General features: G+C 36.5%; 1 protein-coding gene across 2 annotated transcripts in view; it reads left to right on the top strand.

Annotated features, from left to right (window-relative positions):
- LOC127866175 (uncharacterized) overlaps positions 1–22,426 on the top strand; it is a 60,296-nt gene that overhangs the window by 1,499 nt on the left and 36,371 nt on the right. For both annotated transcript variants that reach the window (XM_052406596.1, XM_052406595.1), the window contains exons 2-5: positions 4,591–4,730; positions 6,254–6,349; positions 8,925–9,100; positions 12,476–12,525. In XM_052406596.1, coding sequence (XP_052262556.1) covers positions 4,614–4,730; positions 6,254–6,349; positions 8,925–9,100; positions 12,476–12,525 — 439 coding nt within the window. In that variant the 5' untranslated portion in view covers positions 4,591–4,613. The remainder of the gene's footprint in view (positions 1–4,590; positions 4,731–6,253; positions 6,350–8,924; positions 9,101–12,475; positions 12,526–22,426) is intronic.

The following is a 22,426-nucleotide window of genomic DNA, read 5'->3' on the forward strand; positions in this document are numbered from 1 at the left end:
ATGGTAGGTTCTTGTTGAGTCGTGGGTTCTTATCGACAATGGGTATGAAGATAGCGTGAAATCTCTTGATAGAACGTTCCCATATGAATAATTATGATGCAGTTTGTTACGGAAAATGTTTTGACACATCCACCAATGCATTGCTGATAAAAAATGAGACAGAAACAGGTCAATATATTGTAATTCATCTAATATTTCCTATTTGTTAATATTGTTCATATAGTGTTCCTAAGGCTAAGCAACACAAAATCGTTCATGTACGAGTATTTTTCATACCCCATCGTCAAAATTGTTTCACAATTAATTAACCTCTCCTGCAATGTGAGTTTCAAGGCTATTTATAGTATGCAAATCTTGATATTGGAATAGCCAATCAGAATGCACGACTCATGAAGAACCTATTTTCAAGATGGGGGTTTGACACTATCAACACAATTATTTGTTATCATTTCAGACAATAGACATTTGGAAAAAAGCAGCAAATAACCTAAGGTTAATAATAATGTTTAAAATGAGTCATAGTCATATATTTATTAAACAAATGTGGAATAACAACTTTATGAAAATAACCCACAACTCAACAAGCATTTAGCATATAAGATTTGAAAAAAATTAGCATCCAAGTGGGACAAGGTATTTGTGTATATAGTTATGTCACCTATTCTCTTGATGTGCACGCACATTTCTGATGCTGGATTGTTTCATGCAACATCATTTTAAGCTCAGCTGTTTTCGGAGAAAACCCGAGGTATTGTTGTAGCCAGCTTGACTTGTCCGCCGTCCGCATCGTGCTAAATCCTTAACATTTTGTCAAGGTTTTGAACATTGGCTCTAAAAATAAAGTGCTTCAACCTACAACTTTGAAACTGCATACATCATGTATGTAGCTGCACCTTGATGAGTTCTACATGCCACACCCATTTTTGGGTCACTAGGTCAAAGGTCAAGGTCACTGTGACCTCTAAAAAAAAAAAATCTATCAAGCTTTCATTTATTCAAAACTGCACCTGCAGCCGAGCGTGGCACCCGTTATGCAGTGCTCTTGTTTTAAGTGTTGTGTTTACACTAGTGCAGTCATCTGCCTCTCTTTGAATGTACCAAATGTGTAATTGCTAATAACACATAATTAACATTTTACGTTAGAGGTCCTCTTCTGAATGTTGTGATGTACCATCCAAGGATCAATGTGGAAGCATGTCAGTGGCACGAACTGGTAGGGGCACAAAACGTCCACAAATCTTTCTTTTCTTGAAAAATGATAATTGATATTACACATTGGTATAGAACCAGATGATCATAATTGGTAGAAACCTGTTGCTAATTTGTATGCACATTCTCATTGGCTGACTTGACTTAATGAAAAGCAGTTTTTCTTTTCTTTCAAATTTGGGGCCTGTTAGCATGTCAGTGGCACGAACTGGTAGGGGCACAAAACGTCCACAAATCTTTGCAGACTCAGACAATTTTTCTTTTCTTGAAACATTGATAATTGATATTACACATTGGTATAGAACCAGATGATCATAATTGGTAGAAACCTGCAATTATCACAATCTAAGCACTGAATTCGCATAATAGTTAATTCTGGGACACCCCGTTCTACAAACAATTACATATCTTTATTTAGTTCTATCTTATTTTTATGCCCCCTTTCGAAGTCTGTCTGTCCATCTTTCCGTCACACTTTGCGATTAGGTTTTGAAAAATGCTCATGACTTCTATGTCCCTTGAGATATAACCTTCATATTTGGTATGCATGTGTATATGGACAAGGCCTTTCCATACGCACAATTTTTTTTACCCCTGTGACCTTGACCTTGAACTTAGGGTCCGCCTTTAGGTTTCGAAATCTGCGTTTAGGTTTCAAAAAATTCTCATAACTTCTATGTCCCTTGAGATATAACCTTCATTTTTGGTATGCATGTGTATATGGACAAGGCCTTTCCATACGCACACAAATATTTACCCCTGTGACCTTGTCCTTAGGGTCCGCGTTTAGGTTTCGAAATCTGCGTTTAAGTTTTGAAAAATGCTCATAACTTCTATGTCCCTTGAGATATAACCTTCATACTTGGTATGCATGTGTATATGGACAAGACCTTTCCATGCACACAAAATTTTTTACCCCTGTGACCTTGACCTTGAACTTAGGGTCCACGTTTAGGTTTTGAAATCTGTGTTTAGGTTTCAAAAAATTCTCATAACTTCTATGTCCCTTGAGATAAAACCTTCATAATTGGTATGCATGTGTATATGGACAAGGCCTTTCCATACGCACACAAATTTTTACCCCTGTGACCTTGACCTTGAACTTAGAGTCCGCGTTTAGGTTTCAAAATCTGCGTTTAGGTTTCCAAAAATGCTCATAAGTTCTATGTCCCTTGAGATATAACCTTCATATTTGGTATGCATGTGTATATGGACAAGGTCTTTCCATATGCACACAAATTTTGACCCCTGTGACCTTGACCTTGAACTTAAGGTCCGCGTTTAGGTTTCCAAATCTGCGTTTAGGTTTTGAAAAATGCTCCTAACTTCTAGGTCCCTTGAGATATAACCTTCATATTTGGTATGCATGTGTATATAAACCAGGCCATTCCATACCCACAAAAATTTTGACCCCGGTGACCTTGACCTTGAAGATAGGGTCCGCGTTTAGGTTTTGAAATCTGCGTTTAGGTTTTGAAAAATGCTCATAACTTCTATGTCCCTTGAGATATAACCTTCATATTTGGTATGCATGTGTATATGGACAAGGCCTTTCCATACGCACACAAATTTAGACCCCTGTGACCTTGACCTTGAAGATAGGGTCCGCGTTTAGGTTTCAAAATCTGCTTTTAGGTTTCGAAAAAAGCTCATTACTTTTATCAAGCGTTTATAGGGGGCATAAGTCATCCTATGGTGACAGCTCTTGTTTAGGCATTTGTTGGTCTTGGTTGTATTTTGTGTTGCTAATTTGTATGCACATTCTCATTGGCTGACTTGACTTAATGAAAAGCAGTTTTTCTTTTCTTTCAAATTTGGGGCCTGTTAGCATGTCAGTGGCACGAACTGGTAGGGGCACAAAACGTCCACAAATCTTTGCAGACTCAGACAATTTTTCTTTTCTTGAAACATTGATAATTGATATTACACATTGGTATAGAACCAGATGATCATAATTGGTAGAAACCTGCAATTATCACAATCTAAGCACTGAATTCGCATTATAGTTAATTCTGGGACACCCTGTTCTACAAACAATTACATATCTTTATTTAGTTCTATCTTATTTTTTAGGCATTTGTTGGTCTTGGTTGTATTTTATGTTGCTCATTTGTATGCACATTCTCATTGACTGACTTGACTTTATGAAAAGCAGTGTTTTTTTTCTTTCAAATTTGGGGCCTGTTAGGGGACCAATTGAAAATGGAAATATATATTTTTCCGAAATGGGACCTAAATAGAACGTTTAAAAAAATGGTTTAATTTGTATCAACCTTAAGTACATCTCTCATCCAGCTCTATAATTTGAACCTTAGTAAATAAATCAAAAATTGAAATCACATTTATTGTCAATTTAAAGTGTTTTTAGCAAAAATTCAAAACAATAACTTCACATTGTAGTCAAAACAACAAAAAATTTCACCAACCAAAGGGACCAGGCCCCATTCCCAAATTGATAAAAAAACAAACTGATGGTTGACTCATCCTGCGTCTTGATTTTATGGAAAATTAACAAATCAGTGCAGACCAGGAATGGGTTTTTTTGCCATGTAGGTATTTGTTTTGAGGAGCGGACATGATATTGATCATCCTAGAATCCTAACCCTATTTTTTATGGTGTTCTTTTTGTAAAAGTAGGCATACAAACACGCCAATAAACGCGTAACCAAGAACTCTGTGTGTGGTCTTCCCTCACTTGCTGTGAAAAATCACTTCAGAAACTTAACATAGACTCCACTTTTGACACCCTTGTGATGTTTCTTGACTTGTATTAATAAGACAATTGCCATAAATGATTCCTAGTACTTACTGATCTTCATATCGCAAAAAAGCCTGAAACTCAGACGAGAAAAGAAAAGTCAAGCTTTCTGTCCTCAGACTTACATATATCATATCATCTGCAAGGAGAAGTAATAATAGAATGTAATAGTTACCAGTATACCTGGTGGTAGTTTATGTATGATTTTCACTTTTCTGTCATCTCTGTGTGCAAGGCAACTGTTAGAATTCAACACACTTTTCAGAACTAAAATTATCTCTTTGAAACACTTTTTTTACTCCTATGCACATGTATTTCATGAATATTTGCAAAGTGACAAAAGATGTTAGGTCACTTAAGTTGTAATGACTTACCAACACCCTATGCATTTAGTTTATTATTATTTTTGACACATGTAAATTTGTTGAAAAAACAGTTTCTTTATAATTAATTGTGCAGCATTATATAGATCTCAGGATGCAGGTCGCTACACTGCTTCATTAAATCACAGCAGCCCTTTCAGGAAGTTCAACTTAAAGACCCAGATTAAACTAGGCCTTTCATACTTAGAACATGTTATGGAAATTAGATTTATAATTGTTGATGTAATTTATCTTTCCCAGATTGTACAGTACCATAACAAACCATGGGTGACAACATATGTGGGTTCTGTCACACTGGTGAGGAAAATGTGAAAATCTGTGGGCCCCTTCACAAGGATGTTTCTGATGGGAAATCAATTTGCGCTCATCATAAATGCATGGTAAACAATGGTTATATATCTGAGTTGGATAATGTTACATGTATATTAACTATGTTTCCTTTTAACTGTTTAACAGTAAAAAAAAAATTGTATGTAGTGAAAAATGTCAATACAAGTAATCCCAAAACACACCAAGCTTGAGTATGTCCTTGGTACACTTATGAGCCATACTGCTATTTGCCAGTGTTCACCAAAATGCTTTGGTGCTCCAATTTATTTGTGACACCTGTAATTCAAAACAATATTTACTGTAAAACACACAAGATAATGGAGCCCAACTATTGTCCTCTTTATCTGAGCTGAGCACTGGCACAAACACTGAAATCCTGCTAGAACTACATGTACACTGTGCTGAGCACTGGCAATAACACTGAAATCCTGCTAGTACTACATGTACACTGTGCTGAGCACTGGCACATACACTGAAACCCTACTAGTATTACTGTACATGTATACTGTGCTGAGCACATACACTGAAATCCTGCTAGTACTACATGTACACTGTGCTGAGCAATGGTACATACACTGAAATCCTGCTAGTACTACATGTACACTGTGCTGAGCACTGGCACATACACTGAAATCCTGCTAGTACTACATGTACACTTTGCTGAGCACTGGCAATAAAACTGAAATCCTGCTAGCACTCCATGTACACTGTGCTGAGCACTAACAATAACACTGAAATCCTGCTTGTACTACATGTACACTGTGCTGAGCACTGGCAATAACACTAAAATCCTGCTAGTACTACATGTACACTGTGCTGAGCACTGGCACATACACTGAAATCCTGCTAGTACTACATGTACAATGTGCTGAGCACTGGCACATACACGGAAATCCTGCTAGTACTACATGTACACTGTGCTGAGCACTGGCACATACACTGAAATCCTGCTAGTACTACATGTACAATGTGCTGAGCACTGGCACATACACGGAAATCCTGCTAGTACTACATGTACACTGTGCTGAGCACTGGCACATGCACGGAAATCCTGCTAGTACTACATGTACACTTTGCTGAGCACTGGCACATACACTGAAATCCTGCAAGTACTACATGTACACTGTGCTGAGCACTGGCACATACACTGGAATCCTGCTAGTACTACATGTACACCGTGCTGAGCACTGGCAATAACACTGAAATCCTGCTAGCACTGTATGTACATGTACACTTCGCTGAGCACTGGCAATAACACTGAAATCCTGCTAGTACTCCATTTACACTGTGCTGAGCACTGGCACATACACTGAAATCCTGTTAGCACTTTATTTACACTGTGCTGAGCACTGGCACATACTCTTTATCATCCTCTATTGATTATTATTATGTTTTAACTTTCTTAACATTTATCTTAAAATGTACAAAAACGTTACACATGAGAATCGTTTGTCTTAAACAGTCTATCATAAGCTGTTCATACATTTGTAAAATTCATTTTTCAGCAATTTTCATAAATTAAGGCAACAGCAGCAATGTACATGTATAATTGACATTTAATATTTCATTTTAGCAATATTCAGCCTTGTTGGTTCAGTACAAGACAGATGGGTTTGGCGGATTTAAAAAGTCAGACGTGGCCAAGGAAATTAGGAGGGGTGCCAAACTAGTATGCAGTACAGTATTCAGAAATTTACCTTGACCTCATTGTTATATGTTCCAAAAAATTCTGAATCATAAACCGACTCATAGACAATTAAACATGCATTTACCAAGTATGATTTTTAGCTCATCTATTTTTTGAAAAAAAATTATGAGCTATTGTCATCACCTCGGCGTCGGCGTTGGCGTTGGCGTTGGCGTTGGCGTTGGCGTTGGCGTCGGCGTCCGGTTAAGTTTTGCGTTTAGGTCCACTTTTCTCAGAAAGTATCAATGCTATTGCATTCAAACTTGGTACACTTACTTACTATCATGAGGGGACTGGGCAGGCAAAGTTAGATAACTCTGGCGTGCATTTTGACAGAATTATGTGCCCTTTTTATACTTAAAAAATTGAAAATTTTGGTTAAGTTTTGCGTTTAGTTCCACTTTTCTCAGTAAGTATCAATGCTATTGCATTCAAACTTGGTACACTTACTTACTATCATGAGGGGACTGGGCAGGCAAATTTAGATAACTCTGGCATGCATTTTGACAGAATTATGTGCCCTTTTTATACTTAGAAAATTGACAATTTTGGTTAAGTTTTGTGTTTAGGTCCATTTTATTCCTTAAGCATTAAAGCTATTGCTTTCATACTTGCAACACTTACTAACTATCATAAGGGGACTGTGCAGGCAAAGTAATGTAACTCTGACTGGCATTTTGACAGAATTATGTGCCCTTTTTATACTTAGAAAATTGAAAATTTGATTAAGTTTTGTGTTTAGGTCCACTTTATTCCTACAGTATCAAAGCTATTGCTTTCATACTTGCAAGATTTATGAACTATCATAAGGGGACCGTGCAGGCAAAGTTATGTAACTCTGACTGGCATTTGAACGGAATTATGGGCCCTTTATACTTAGAAAATTGAAAATTTGGTTAAGATTTATGTTTTGGTCCACTTTACCCCTAAAGTATCATAGATATTGCTTTCATACTTGGAACACTCACAAACTATCATAAGGGTACAGTAAAAGGACAAGTTGCATAACTCTGGTTGTCATTGTTACGGAATTATGGCCCTTTTTTGACTTAGTAACTTTTAATATATGGTTAAATTTTGTGTTTCGATCCACTTTACTTCTTAAGTATCAAGGCTATTGCTTTCAAACTTCAAATACTTACATGCTATCATGAGGTTACTGTACCTGGCAACTTTAATTTTACTTTGACCTTTGAATGACCTTGACTCTCAAGGTCAAATTATTAAATTTTGCTAAAATTGCCATAACTTCTTTATTTATGATTAGATTTGATTGATACTTTGATGAAACTACTCTTACCTGACATACCACAATAGACTCCACCCAAACCATCCCCCGTGCCGTCCCCTCCCCCCCCTCCCCCCCTCCCCCCCTCCCCCCCCCTATTTTTTTTTTTTTTTTTTTTTTTTTTTTTTTAAGATCATCTCACAAATGACCACCACACCCTCACACTATACCCCCCCCCCACCCCACCCCCCCCCCCCTAATTTTTTTTTTTTTTTTTTTTTTTTTTTTTTTTTAAGATCATCTCACAAATTACCACCACACCCTCACACTATACCCCCCCCCCATTTTTTTTTTAAAAATGGTTATGTTTGAAATACCGTCCAACCATCGCACCCAAACCCCCCCCCCCATCGCCCCCCCCCAACCCCCCCCCCCCCCCCCCCCCCCCGGATTTTTTTTTTTTTTTTTTTTTTTTTTTCGCTTTTTTGGAAGATAATGTAATAAATGTCCACAACCCCACACTATACACCCCTCTTCACTCCACTCCTCCCTCCTTTGTGATTGAAAATGAGAGTCCCTTCACCTTTAAAAAGAAAATAGATGAGCGGTCTGCACCCGCAAGGCGGTGCTCTTGTTTTAAATAATTTCAAGACAGATTACTTGTTTTGCTCTTAAGGAAAAAAATACAGTTACAGAAATTCTACTATTTGAAACAAATTTTATGCAATAATACTAATAATAATAATAGTAAATGAGTAATAATAATTATTAAAATCAATAATGATTTAATAATAATATTATTATGATTATGATAATTATTATTGTTATTTAAATCGCGCATGTTTAAAAGTTAACATTGATTTCTCATATTAAACTAAATTTTGTTCGGCTTCTTATACTATTTTCAATCGCTATGCAAATGAATGTTCTGTCAATCCTTTTCTGCTTTCCATTTGTACAATGTATTGTCATTCTAAGTGAAAGCATGGAAAGCTTGGGCATATTGATTGTCAAATACAAACTCTGCAGCGCACGGCACATCGAGATGTTTACCTATGTATAACAATTTGGTTGTGCATGCAGGCAAAATAAGGCATCTAGTTTGCCAATGTATTCCATGAAACTTGCTCTTAAATTACAAAGAAACTGAGGTATCAGTATGTTTATTGGCCTTTACATAAGTCAGTTGTAAAATTGACATTAACTTTTTATATTGACATACAAGATGGATGAAACAGGAAAACTTCAATGAAACAGATTATACTTAAAAATAAATTGGAAGGTATCACATATTGTTCCTTATAGTTGATTGCTTACCATACATTTTAGTCCTGTGCCATATGCAAGAATGACAAGTCCAAGAAGTACAAAAAAGGTGCCACCTCAGGCTGTGCTCTAGCATCCTGCAAGAAGACATTTCACTACTTGTGTGTGGCTAACAACCCCCAGACCATGGCCAAGAGGTACAGAGTGGCAGCCGGGGACAAAGTCGTCATTCTCTACAGGTGAGACATTCATACTGCAAAAGGTGTGATTGTATGTTGTGAGCATTTTTACATTCTTTGAATAGATAGATAAAACTTGTATTAAGAAATTGTATTAAATATTCCCCTAAAATTTGAAAAAAGAAACAACTCTTAAGAAATTGTTTTGAACATAATAATAATGACCAAAAAGTGCCTTGGCAATAAATAGAATATTTATCTTGTAATCATATATATATAGTTTCTTTAAATGTTATGTACAGTAAACATAAAGTAAATACTTTTTGCCGCTTGCAGATTTAAACTTAAGAAAGATTAAATGAATTTCTTGCAAATGAAACAAATTTCATTTGAACTGATGACCTTTAAAATGCATACAATTTTATAAGGGTACAGGGGCTTCGATTTATATATCTTGAAAAGCTGATTTTTTTATTCTCTTAATTGATTAAAAAAAGTGCTTCATTTATTTGGTTTATGTTTAAATAAATATTAAATAAAAATTGTTTTTTTTTACAAAAATGTTTAAGCTTCCTGCTCAACTGCCAGGGCTTAACACTAAGGCACGTCCGAACGACATTCACTGCCTGTACCTAGGTCCGGGCTAGCCAATGTCCCAGGAACATGGCCGACAGGTCGTGTGTATTTTGGGAGGGATAATGTGTTCTATATCAATAAACTGCATTTTAAATAAGCTTTTCAAAGATGCAACAATCTTAGTACAGTACGATAAGTTGACAATTAAATCCCAGAGTGAAGTCGGAGACAACAAACGGATCGTATCTCAAAATAGATTTGGAACCCCCTGATTACAATAAAAAAGAGGCCGATAATTCAGAAAATGCCCGGCAGTTTTCCTGGTAAAACACGTCAGTACCTATTTTTAAACGGAATTCTGCTAGATACGGTTTTTGATTGGTTTCCTCGTAGTGATGTGTTTTCTCGATAAAAATACGTTATAATCTAAAAGCCGGGATCGCCCAGGATCATCCGTGATGGATGAAGGCAACTCGACCTTAACACAAAGTTACTATAAAATTATTAGTTATTTATCAATTTTAAATAATTGTAATTTGTTTGATCGATTAGAAGTGTTTTGACAATCTTTTTTACGCAATTCAATTAGCAAAACTAATATTAATTGTCGATCCCGGCTTTTAGTAGAGAGTTAACCCTGTACAATTGTAACGACTACCGTAACACGTTATTTTGCGAAACCTAAGATTCACTTACCATTTGTTGTCAGACGGTAACCGCGGCAATCTATGTAAAAAAAGGTTTGGCTTTACTGGTGGGAATGGGGGTTCCTCAGATAAGAAAAGAAAAGGGAAGGAGGAAAGTAAGAGAAAGTATGAGGGAAACAAAAGGAAATTTCTCCCGAAATGGCGTAAAGATTACAAATAGATGTCTTAAGTAGATGAATATTGAATTCATTGGCATTAGTAAGGCAAGCTAATAAGAATTATTGAATCATAATTGCGCATCTCTACGCACAAGAAAATACAAGTTGAATGATAAATATAAAGGTTTTGATATACTTGGGTCAGGGCACATGAAAGATTGGTCAGGGCTAGTAGGTTCTGCATTTACAAGCCCGAATGGGCTAGTTGAAAAAAAGTTAGTGTTAAGCCCTGTCAACTGCCTGCATTTTTCATCTGTCACAAAATTTCAATTGCCGTGTCCTCTCCTCTAAAACCACCGTTTTGACTTTGACTAAACTAGGAATGAATGTTCCTGGAACTGTCCTCTGCCAAATATATTACATATAAATTATTTCCTTTAAAATATCTTAAAAATCTGTTGTTTTTGATAGCCCAAGAAATAATCACACAACTTTAAAAATCTATTTTAAGATATAGATTCTTTTATTTTAAAATGATTTCACAGAAATAGTGACCGGCCATCAAAGTCTTTAAAATAAATTTGATTCCTTCAAAACTAGGCTACCATTAGAAGTGGCAGGTTTATTAGTCCCCTACCGGTTTCACCGGAGGGGACTTATGGTTTTGTCTCCGTCCGTCCGTCACACTTTTCTGGATCCTGCGATAACTTTTTTTTTTAGTTCTGAATATTTTTTCATGAAACTTGGAACATGGATAGATGGCAATATGGACATTATGTACGTCATTTCATTTTGTTCCTACGTCAAAAATTGTGGTTGCTATGGCAACAAATAGACTAGAAATAGTGCTGAAAATGGTGTTTTTCTGGATCCTGCGATTACTTTAAAAGTTCTTAATATTTTTTCATTAAACTTGCAACATGGATAGATGGCAATATGGACATTATGTACGTCATTACATTTTGTTCCTACCTCAAAAATTGTGGTTGCTATGGCAACAAATAGACTGTGCTATGGCAACAAAATAGACTAGAAATAGTGCTGAAAATGGTGTGTTTTTCTGGATCCTGCGATAACTTTGAAAGTTTTTAATATTTTTTCATGAAACTTGCAACATGGATAAATGGCAATATGGACATTATGCACGTCATTTCATTTTGTTCCTACGTCAAAAATTGTGGTTGCTATGGCAACAAATAGACTAGAAAATAGTGCTGAAAATGGTGGTTTTTTTCTGGATCCTGCGATAACTTTAAAAGTTCCTAATATTTTTTCATGAAACTTGGAACATGGATAGATGGCAATATGGACATTATGCACCTCATTTCATTTTGTTCCTATGTCAAAAATTGTGGTTGCTATGGAAACAAAAAAAAAGATTATTCTGAAATGGTGAAATTTCTGACATTGGTGGAGCCGGTAGGGGACTTTTATTGCTTGGCAATAGTCTTGTTATATTTGGCTTCATTAAAACGTCAAACAGCTTCTTAGAATGGATCAACTGATTTCATAATAATTTCACTATAAATACTTATTTGATGACCCTTGTTTCATTTATTTGATTTGTTTTTGTAAACAAAAAGAGCTGACAGAGATCATGGCAGTTTTCATTAAATACATGCAGCTATATTAACAATGGAATATCCTTAGTTGTACTGATATTTTGGAGTAAGTTTGTTAAAAACATGGCTACCATAAGATTCACACAGTTACTTACCCCTGTATAATTACATGTGTACATGTATATACAAAACTTGTAGTGACCATTAGCCTGATTGAAAAATCCTCAAAAATATTCCATGGATGACCCTCTATATCTAAGTTGCCTTTTGTTTGAGCATATTGGTCCTCCAGTATGCAAGCTTGATCATGACAAACATAGTATTTCTATTACAAAAACATTTTGTGTTGTTGTTATTGCCCAATTACACTGGCAGATATTGTTGAACTCGGACACATAACCCATTTCTTAAATACTTTTTGAACATTGATATTGCTCCAAGAAAATTGTTGTAAGTATACATGTACAGTTACTTTCTTTCTTATTTTAACAGAGTATTCTGCTGTCAAAAGCATGAACAGAAATACAAAGAAACTCTCAGTGGTAAGTGTGCCTGTCTTGAAAGAACTTTCAAACATGACTTGTGTTTTACTTGTGAAGTATTAAACAAAAAAATAAAAGTAATAATTTTGTGTTTCATAAATTTGCTTTTGTACTTCTGCAATACTGGAACATTTCAATATTTGCAATGAACAAAAACAAATTGCTGCTAGAGAACACAAAAATGAGATAGTATAAACATTATATGTCATATATAATATATAGTACGGTCCCATTTTTGTCCAAATAAAATCATGCGTAAAATATCTCCTCAAGACCGGAATCCCCTCAATTCCGAATACGTTATTGTTCCTGTCTAAACGGGTCTGGACCGGTTTTTGCACCTTAGACATAGAGTCAAAAACGTGTGAATTGCGGATTAGAGACATGTGAAATTAATAAATATGGTTGGCAATGTTGCAAACTGTAAAAATCGCAACAAAAATTGAAGACACTTGGCCGGTGATTTAAATATCGATTAATAGAAGTTACAATACTGATTATCATTACTGATAACAAACGATGGGTTCTTTTGTGTGACACTGAAATGTATGTAAGTGTTGAGGAAATTATAAACATGGTGAAGATGACTATCGTGCGTGGTAGATGTTTGAAAAAACAGATTGTTTTTGACACGTTTTTCAGTCTGAAAAGTCACCATATAATATTGTTCGTTTTTCATGGTGCACTGTTTGATCTATGTTGTGACTGGTATTGATTTTGAATAAACATGATATTGATTAAAGTGATATGTGGTGTTCTTATGTGATGCAATATGAATGAATGTAATATGAATATTGTAGCGAGGATTTCCAATATGTTTTTTCCACATTAGGCTTTGTAATTGACCTTCTTGAAATTAAAATAGTTGATTTGCCCTCTAAACCGGAATCCTCTCTAAACCAGAATTTCCTCTCGCTCCCGAGCCTGTCATGTTTTGAGGGGTTCCACTGTACTTTTGTCACCGCAATTCTATACACAGTGGAACGCAGTGATGTTGCCGTGGAAAATCCCGGTGACAGGCTCAATTAAATATGTTGATAAGAGCTTGGGCGCGGGCGTTATCAGGCAATTAATCTCATGGTGGACCACTGCGATCACGGTGGATCACCCTGGCCTCAGTATTTAGCGGTGAATTACAGGTTCATGTCGAAAAAAGCATGTAAATTTATATATATGTTCATGTGTATTTTATTCTTCACATTAAAATAATCATTTGTTCCACTCTTTTATTTTATACTTACCCTGTTTACAGAATCATTAGACATGGTTTACATCGAGTGAGAGTATATATTGCATTTCATGCTTCATGTTTTGTTATCCCCCGTCATAGGCGGAGGGATATTGTTTTGGCATTGTATGTCTGTTCGTCTGTCTTTCCGTCCGTCGGGAGCCATATCTTGGAAGTGCTTTGGCGGATTTCATTGAAACTTGGTATGAGTATATATGTGGATGAGAGGATGATGCGCGCCAAATGGCATTGTACACCATCTGTTAATAACGGAGTTATGGCCCTTTGTATCTTGAAAAAATGCTTTTTTTGTGTGTCTGGAGCCATATCTTGCAAATGCTTTGGCGGATTTAATTGAAACTTGGTACGAGTCAGGGATCATATTTTTTTCAGTTTTGTCGGTCCTAGACCGATTGGGGTCATGAAAGACCGATTGAAAATCCCAAACAGTCGGGCTAATTCTGTTTGCTAAAATTCCCATGTCATGAAATCGATTACACAGTGCACATGCTAACACACCCTTATGACATTCTTATCTCGATTAGGTGTGATAAACCATTTGCTGCAGTCTCTAAATCGGTCAGGACCAGTTTATTGCATGTCAGCCAACTAGTATCAGAGTTTGACCCCAATAAGCGAAGATTCGCGTGGTTGTGTATTAGTCATGCGTGAATAACCCCATGTCAATATCAATTGATAATTTCACTGGCCTATACCTTGCACACTAATCGGTCCATAATGTGTACTCGTCCACGATAAAATCGTGGACGGTTTCTTCGGAGATGAAAACCTCGATGTTATCCTCGTGGAAATTGTGATTTTTTTTAGGCTCACCTGATTGCTCAGGTGAGCTTTTGTGACCGGTCTTTGTCCGTCGTATGTCCGTCCGTCTGTCGGTCCATAAACATTTGCTTGTAAACACTCAAGAGGCCACATTTCTTGTCCGATCTTCATGAAACTTGGTCAGAAGCTTTGTCCCAATGAAATCTCGGCCGAGTTCGAAACTGGGTTGTGCCGGGTCAAAAACTAGGTCACTAGTTCAAAAAAAAGAAAAACCTTGTAAACACTGTAGAAGTCACATTTCATGCCCAATCTTCATGTTACTTTGTCAAAATGTTTGTCTTAATGATATCTTGGTTGAGTTCAAAAGTGGTTCCGATCCGTTGAAAAATATGGCCGCCAGTGGGCGGGGCAGTTTTCCTTATTTGGCTATAGAGAAACCTTGTAAACACTCTAGAAGTCACAATTTTTGCCCAATCATCATGAAAGTTGGTCAAAACATTGGTTCAATTGATGTCTTGGACGAGTTCGAAAATGGTCGAGATCGGTGAAAAAACATGGCCACCAGTGGACGGGGCATTTTTCTCTATATGTATAAAGTGGCTTGAAATTTCATCATTTTTATAAAAATGACGTTTTCGTCAGCACTTAAATTCGCCAATTCCTGACTTTGTAAAAAAAATGCTTCAGTCAATATCCGATTTGTTTGTCAGAAATATATCGCGGTTGCGAAAAATCGTAGTGGGGAAAGAGGGAGGACACTTGAGAGTCACTTGCAGGAGGTGGGGCCTGTTTGTAACATGTCAATATACTAGTCTTTTGTTATCAGGTGATCAGTAATTGCCCCCATTAGTGTATCATTATTATGATTAGCGGATTAGTGGGACCGAATAAACATTAACGAGTGTTTGAAACCTGGGTTTGAAACAGTGAAGCCAGTTGCCAATTGGTCTTATTCATTTATTATCATGGCCAAACTAATAACAATCTTACCTTTATCGGCGCAAATAAGAGAAGGTGCTAAGATTTTTGGTTAAAATTAGTGTTAGCAAACTATTTGGTCAGTTTTCAATAAAGTTTCAAGAGTTTTGCATCGCAAATATTTGATCACTTTAAGTATACAATAATTTTCGGAAGTGTAATATTAACAGTGCATTATGGGAAAGCGGTTTCATAGGGCAAAGTTCAGATTTAATTGTAACAACCAATGGACGAGTGAGTTTAAATTAGATTGAATGCAATAGGATACAAAGCAATGTTTTATGAGTCATACTCAGTCATTCGAAACACGTGCTTTCCGGGGATTTCCTGAAAATCGCACAAAAATAAAAGTGAATTTCTGAAAACAATTTCGATATGTTTGGATGGAACTAATCATCATGACAGCTAATTTCTCTTTACCGGTTACGTTTTTAATTGCTACAAGTAACAATTATTTGAAACATGTATCGTAAAATTTGTAAAAGATGTCAATGATTAAAAAGATCGATAGCCCATAAAACGAAGCACAATCTATTTTTACACCTGTATTGTAGTTAAACACAAACAACCAAACACAAATTAAAATATTCTGTATTTATTTGTAATAAATGCGGATAATGTATATACGGTAAGTATATACATCATCATCTTTTAATTTTGTTTATTGTCTTTGATCCGGATCTAATCTGGTGCGTGGAGGCTGTATAATCTTCTGCAACAACACTGAAAAACACAATTCACACAATGGGTAATAAATTTGATAACAATTAGCGCTTATCATTACAATTCTACCTAAACGAAGTCGACGCAGTCGATACAGCTGTACTGCTTTCGCGTTTTAGAGCAATGTCACGTGTCAGTTAAGTACACTGTGTAATCTACACCATTTTGTGTCAAAACCGGATTTATCTTGATTACGTAACAGACGGAGTCTGTATGCGTGGATTAGGTTGGATTTTAGTGCCTCATGTCTTTGGTAATTCAGTCTTAATTTGTTCAAATATGGGACATAATTGTTTGTTAGGATCTTGAATTCGTCAATCGGTCGACTGACAAATTATACGAAAATTAATGCCTGACAATATATAATGGTTTCACAGTATTTGGCTATATAGAAACCTTGTAAACACTCTAGAAGTCACAATTTTTGCCCAATCATCATGAAAGTTGGTAAAACATTGGTTTTATTAATATCTCGGACGAGTTCAAAAATGGTCCAGATTGGTGAAAAAACATGGCCGCCAGTTGGGCGGGGCATTTTTATGTCCCCCACTATAGTAGTGGGGGACATATTGTTTTTGCCCTGTCTGTTGGTCTGTCTGTTGGTCTGTTGGTCTGTCTGTTTGCGCCAACTTTAACATTTTGCAATAACTTTTGCTATATTGAAGATAGCAACTTCATATTTGGCATGCATGTGTATCTCATGAAGCTGCACATTTTGAGTGGTGAAAGGTCAAGGTCAAGGTCATCCTTCAAGGTCAGAGGTCAAATATATGTGGCCAAAATCGCTCATTTTATGAATACTTTTGCAATATTGAAGATAGCAACTTGATATTTGGCATGCATGTGTATCTCATGGAGCTGCACATTTTGAGTGGTGAAAGGTCAAGGTCAAGGTCATCTTTCAAGGTCAGAGGTCAATTATATGTGGCCAAAATCGCTCATTTTATGAATACTTTTGCAATATTGAAGATAGCAACTTGATATTTGGCATGCATGTGCATCTCATGGAGCTGCTCATTTTGAGTGGTGAAAGGTCAAGGTCATCCTTCAAGGTCAGAGGTCAAATATATGTGGCCCAAATCGCTTATTTTATGAATACTTTTGCAATATTGAAGATAGCAACTTGATATTTGGCATGCATGTGTATCTCATGGAGCTGCACATTTTGAGTGGTGAAAGGTCAAGGTCAAGGTCATCCTTCACAAGGTCAAGGTCATCCTACAATGTCAAACATCATATAGGGGGACATTGTGTTTCACAAACACATCTTGTTCTCTATATGTATACACTGTAACTCCAATATAACGCGCTCCGTTATAACGCTGAATCCAATATAACGCGGAGGGTACTTGGATCCCATTTTTTCTCCAACCTTCCATTTGATTTCTGATTCAAATCCGTATTATGCAACTTCATGTATTTTCAGACAATTTAAAGATGGTGGCAATCACATGTTGATTGCTTTATTCAACCGTCCGTTGAACCGATTATAATAGCCTCGAGGTTAAACAACATGGACAGCTAATTGGTGTTAATCTGTTGTGTAAAGGTGTGAAAAACTCGCGTGTCAGTGTTTATTACATGTATTTCTCATCAGAGCGGTTCAATGCGATAATTTCCATAAGTTAAAAGCAAGCGGGATAGTTATACAATTAAAGTAATTCAAAACAATTGAAACATTGAAACATTCTTACTTTGATATGGTTGCAGTTTGACTATATTAAATGAGCGGCTGTGAAATATACTGCCTACAGTATAAAACAACTTTTTCTGTCATTTCATTATCATTCTAGTATTATGTCATTTAATCTTTCAGTTCGTGTATAAGAAATTAAATAATGCAGACGATTTAGTTACATGCGAATGCAGTGTACTGGTAATTGTTAACAGAGTTTCACTTTCATTTTCGCGCGGTATCAGAAAGTCCCCGGGAAACACGTTTTTTGCATGCGTATGACGCAATAAAACAATTTTTTGTACATGAGTCGTATTGCATTCAATCTAAATTTAAAGTCGCTCGTCCAATGAAATCTCTGCCCCATAATGCACTGTACTCTTAACACTTCTGAAAATGGCATATATGCGTACGGTTGTGTTTACGAATTTCTTAAACATATATCGTCATTAATGTTCAAGATTATTATTTTTTAAGTGATGTTGCAATTTTATTGGATTATCGGATAAATGTGCACATAAGAAAAGCGGTATGTATACTGTTATCGATACGATTCGGTTTATATGCATGTATTTGCGTCAACACAGCATGGCAATATACACGACCTATATTATAGGCTATTCTGTACCTGTTTTTTTCTAGCGCCCTGCAGTAAATGAGCTCAAAACCTATAACGCGGATCCGTTGTAACGCTGTTTTGCGGCTTGGACCCCGTTGACCTCGCTATATTGGAGTTACAGTGTATAGTGAAAACATGTGAACACTCTAGAAGTCACATTTTTGGCCCAATTTTCATGAAATTTGGTCAGAACATTTGTTTCCTTGATATGAGAGTAGAGTTCGAAAATGGTTCCGGTCAGTTCAATAACATGACTGCCAGGGGGAGGGGGGGGGCAGTTTTCTTATATTTATATAGTAAAAAAAGCTTGTGAACACTCTAGAAGTCACATTTTTTGCCCAATCATCATTAAAGTTGGTACAAAGATTGGTTTTATATATATCACATAATTTATGCCATAATTTTTGCCCTTAGATTGTCCAAATGTTCATTTTATTATACAAAATCCTTGTAAACACTCTAGAGGTCACAATTTTGTTTCAGATTTTATGAATCTTGGTCATAATATTTATTTTTGTAAGCAAAGTTTGATGTTTGGTAAGGGGGGGGGGGGGGGGTCAACTCAAAATATAGGTCACCAGGTCAAATCTTACCAAAACAAATACTGATGAAACTTGACCAGGATGTTTGTCTGGACAATATCTAGGTCAAGTTTGACGTTTGGTAAAGATTGAATGAACCAACTCCTCTCAGGTGAGCGAACTAGGGTCATCTTGGCCCTCATGTTTCATGAAACTTGAAACATTGATAGATGGCAATATGGAGAGAATGCACGTCATTTCATTTCGTTCCTACGCCAAGAATTCTGGTTGCTATGGCAACAATTTTTTTTTTTTTAAATTACTGACAATGGTGGAGTTTCACCGGTAGGGGACAATATTGCTTGGCAATCTCTTGGTTTTTTATCCCCACGCTTTTTGAAAAAAAGGTGGGGATATTGTGGTTATCTCCGCCGTCCGTCCGTCCGTCCGTCCGTCTGTCTGTCTGTCTGTCTGTCCGTCCGTCCTGGCCACTATCTCCTCCTACACTAAAAGCACTAGAACCTTGAAACTTACACACATGATAGCTATGAGCATATGTGCGACCCTGCACTATTTGGAATTTTGATCTGACCCCTGGGTCAAAAGTTATAGCGGTTGGTGTGGGGCCGCGTCAGAAATTATCACTCATTTTTTTAGGTTATTTTACATTAACTTCTTTATTTCTACACCGATTCACTTCAAATTGATACTGGACCTCTCTTATGACAATACAGTCAATCTCAACCATGCATGGCCCCATTCCCAACCCTGGGGCGCCCCGCCCACATAGGCCACACCCACCAAAAATTTCCATTTACTATAATTTTTTCATTTCTACACGGATTCACTTCAAATTGATACTGAACTTTTGTTATGACATTAGGGTCAATCTCAACTATGCATGGCCCCAATCCCAACCCTGGGGCGCCCGCCCACATAGGCCACACCCACCAAAAAATTCCATTTACTATAATTTTTTCATTTCTACACCGATTCACTTCAAATTGATACTGAACTTCTCTTATGACATTAGGGTCAATCTCAACTATGCATGGCCCCATAACCAACCCTGGGGCCCCGCCCATATAGACCACACCCACCCAAAATTGCCTTTACTATACTTTCTTCATTTCTACACCGATTCACTTCAAATTGATATTGAACTTCTCTTATGACAATACAGTCAATCTCAACTATGCATGGCCCCATTACCAACCCTGGGGCGCCCCGCCCACATAGACCACACCCACCCAAAATTGCCTTTTACTATAATTTCTTCATTTCTACACCGATTCACTTCAAATTGATACTGAACCTCTCTTATGACAATACGGTCAATCTCAACTATGCATGGCCCCATAACCAACCCTGGGGCCCCGCCCACATAGACCACACCCACCCAAAATTGCCTTTTACTATAATTTCTTCTTTTCTACACCGATTCACTTCAAATTGATACTGAACTTCTCTTATGACAATATGGTCAATCTCAGCTATGCATGGCCCCATTACCAACCCTGGGGCACACCTAGGTCAAACATTCGGCGTGGGGATACGCGTCGGCCTCTGCCGCGCCATTTCTAGTTTTGTCTGCTAAGGTCACTGCGCGCACAGGTTTAATAATAATTGGTCTTCGATGTCTATTGACGTGCATGTGATACAAAACAATATGTTTCGATTGTTATGTATTGTCATTTCTGTGAACTGTTATAAATTTAATAATATCCAAGATAGACGTAAAAAACGGTCCTAACACGACACGTGAAAACTTTCATATAAACAAAGAAGAAAATCGTCTATGGGTCATTCTGCAATAATTATGAGCGGACACTGAAAGCATGCGCTGTAACTAAACAAAACATGCCGATACATTTTCCACCAGCGTAATAATTGGGTAATATAATTATGAACGAAAGTCACGGATTTGATCGACAGAACAGCCGAAAGTTATTTTTATGGGCGGAACTTCACATAAAATATTACACAAGAAAAACAATATACATTGTTTAAATCTTTAGTAAAAACCGTGTTAGAATCGAAATAATTTGTATACTTAATAGTTTGTTGATGAATAACCCACGACTGGAAAATTAGATGTGTGGTTTCAAATCACTCGTGCATCGCACTCGTGATTTAATCCCTATCGTGGCCAAGGGTTAATTGACAATAAACTATAACGTACACAAATGATTTCTTAATTATTTGGTTATGTTATTGTCAGAAGCCAACCTACGGACAGACATTTGTTTGGTTCATTGTATGTTTGTAAGCTATTATTGAGTCGACAACGTTTAAAACATCGGTATAGACTACACAGATTAATAATATTGACAACGATGAAAAAAATCTGATAAAACAGCACGCGAAACAACAATAAAATAGCAAATGATAAAACCTGTCGAGAAAACTCGTATGTTCCTTTTAAAAAAATGCCAAAGGACATTTATTATACCACCATCATGAATGGCAAAATCAATGGTATATATTTTAACGTAATTTGTCATGACTTAGGATATAAATTTTCGGACACTTTTTCCCCATTTATATGGACCGATTGATGTTGCAGGAAAATATGATCCCTGCAATTAATGTGCATATCGTTAAGTAAAACATACAAATCTTCGTTTGGATTGATAAACTTTTAAATCACTTTTTAAAAAATGTAAATGTATATAGCATATGTGTAGTTTCAATAAGATATGTTGATAAGAAATCGCAGTGAATTGAATGAGTCATAAAATCACATTCTTTTTAAAGCTGTTTACTTTTTAGCTCATCTATTTTTTGAAAAAAAATTATGAGCTATTGTCATCACCTTGGCGTCGGCGTCCGGTTAAGTTTTGCGTTTAGGTCCACTTTTCTCAGAAAGTATCAATGCTATTGCATTCAAACTTGGTACACTTACTTACTATCATGAGGGGACTGGGCAGGCAAAGTTAGATAACTCTGGCGTGCATTTTGACAGAATTATGTGCCCTTTTTATTCTTAGAAAATTGAAAATTTTGGTTAAGTTTTGCGTTTAGGTCCATTTTATTCCTTAAGTATCAAAGCTATTGCTTTCATACTTGCAACACTTACTAACTATCATAAGGGGACTGTGCAGGCAAAGTAATGTAACTCTGACTGGCATTTTGACAGAATAATGTGCCCTTTTTATACTTAGAAAATTGAAAATTTGGTTAAGTTTTGTGTTTAGGTCCACTTTATTCCTACAGTATCAAAGCTATTGCTTTCATACTTGCAACACTCATTAACTATCATAAGGGGACTGTGCAGGCAAAGTTATGTAACTCTGACTGGCATTTGGACGGAATTATGGGCCCTTTATACTTAGAAAATTGAAAATTTTGTTAAGTTTTGTGTTTTGGTCCAC

This window comes from Dreissena polymorpha, chromosome 2 (assembly GCF_020536995.1).
Source record: "Dreissena polymorpha isolate Duluth1 chromosome 2, UMN_Dpol_1.0, whole genome shotgun sequence".
In the NCBI taxonomy this organism is placed as follows: domain Eukaryota; kingdom Metazoa; phylum Mollusca; class Bivalvia; order Myida; family Dreissenidae; genus Dreissena; species Dreissena polymorpha.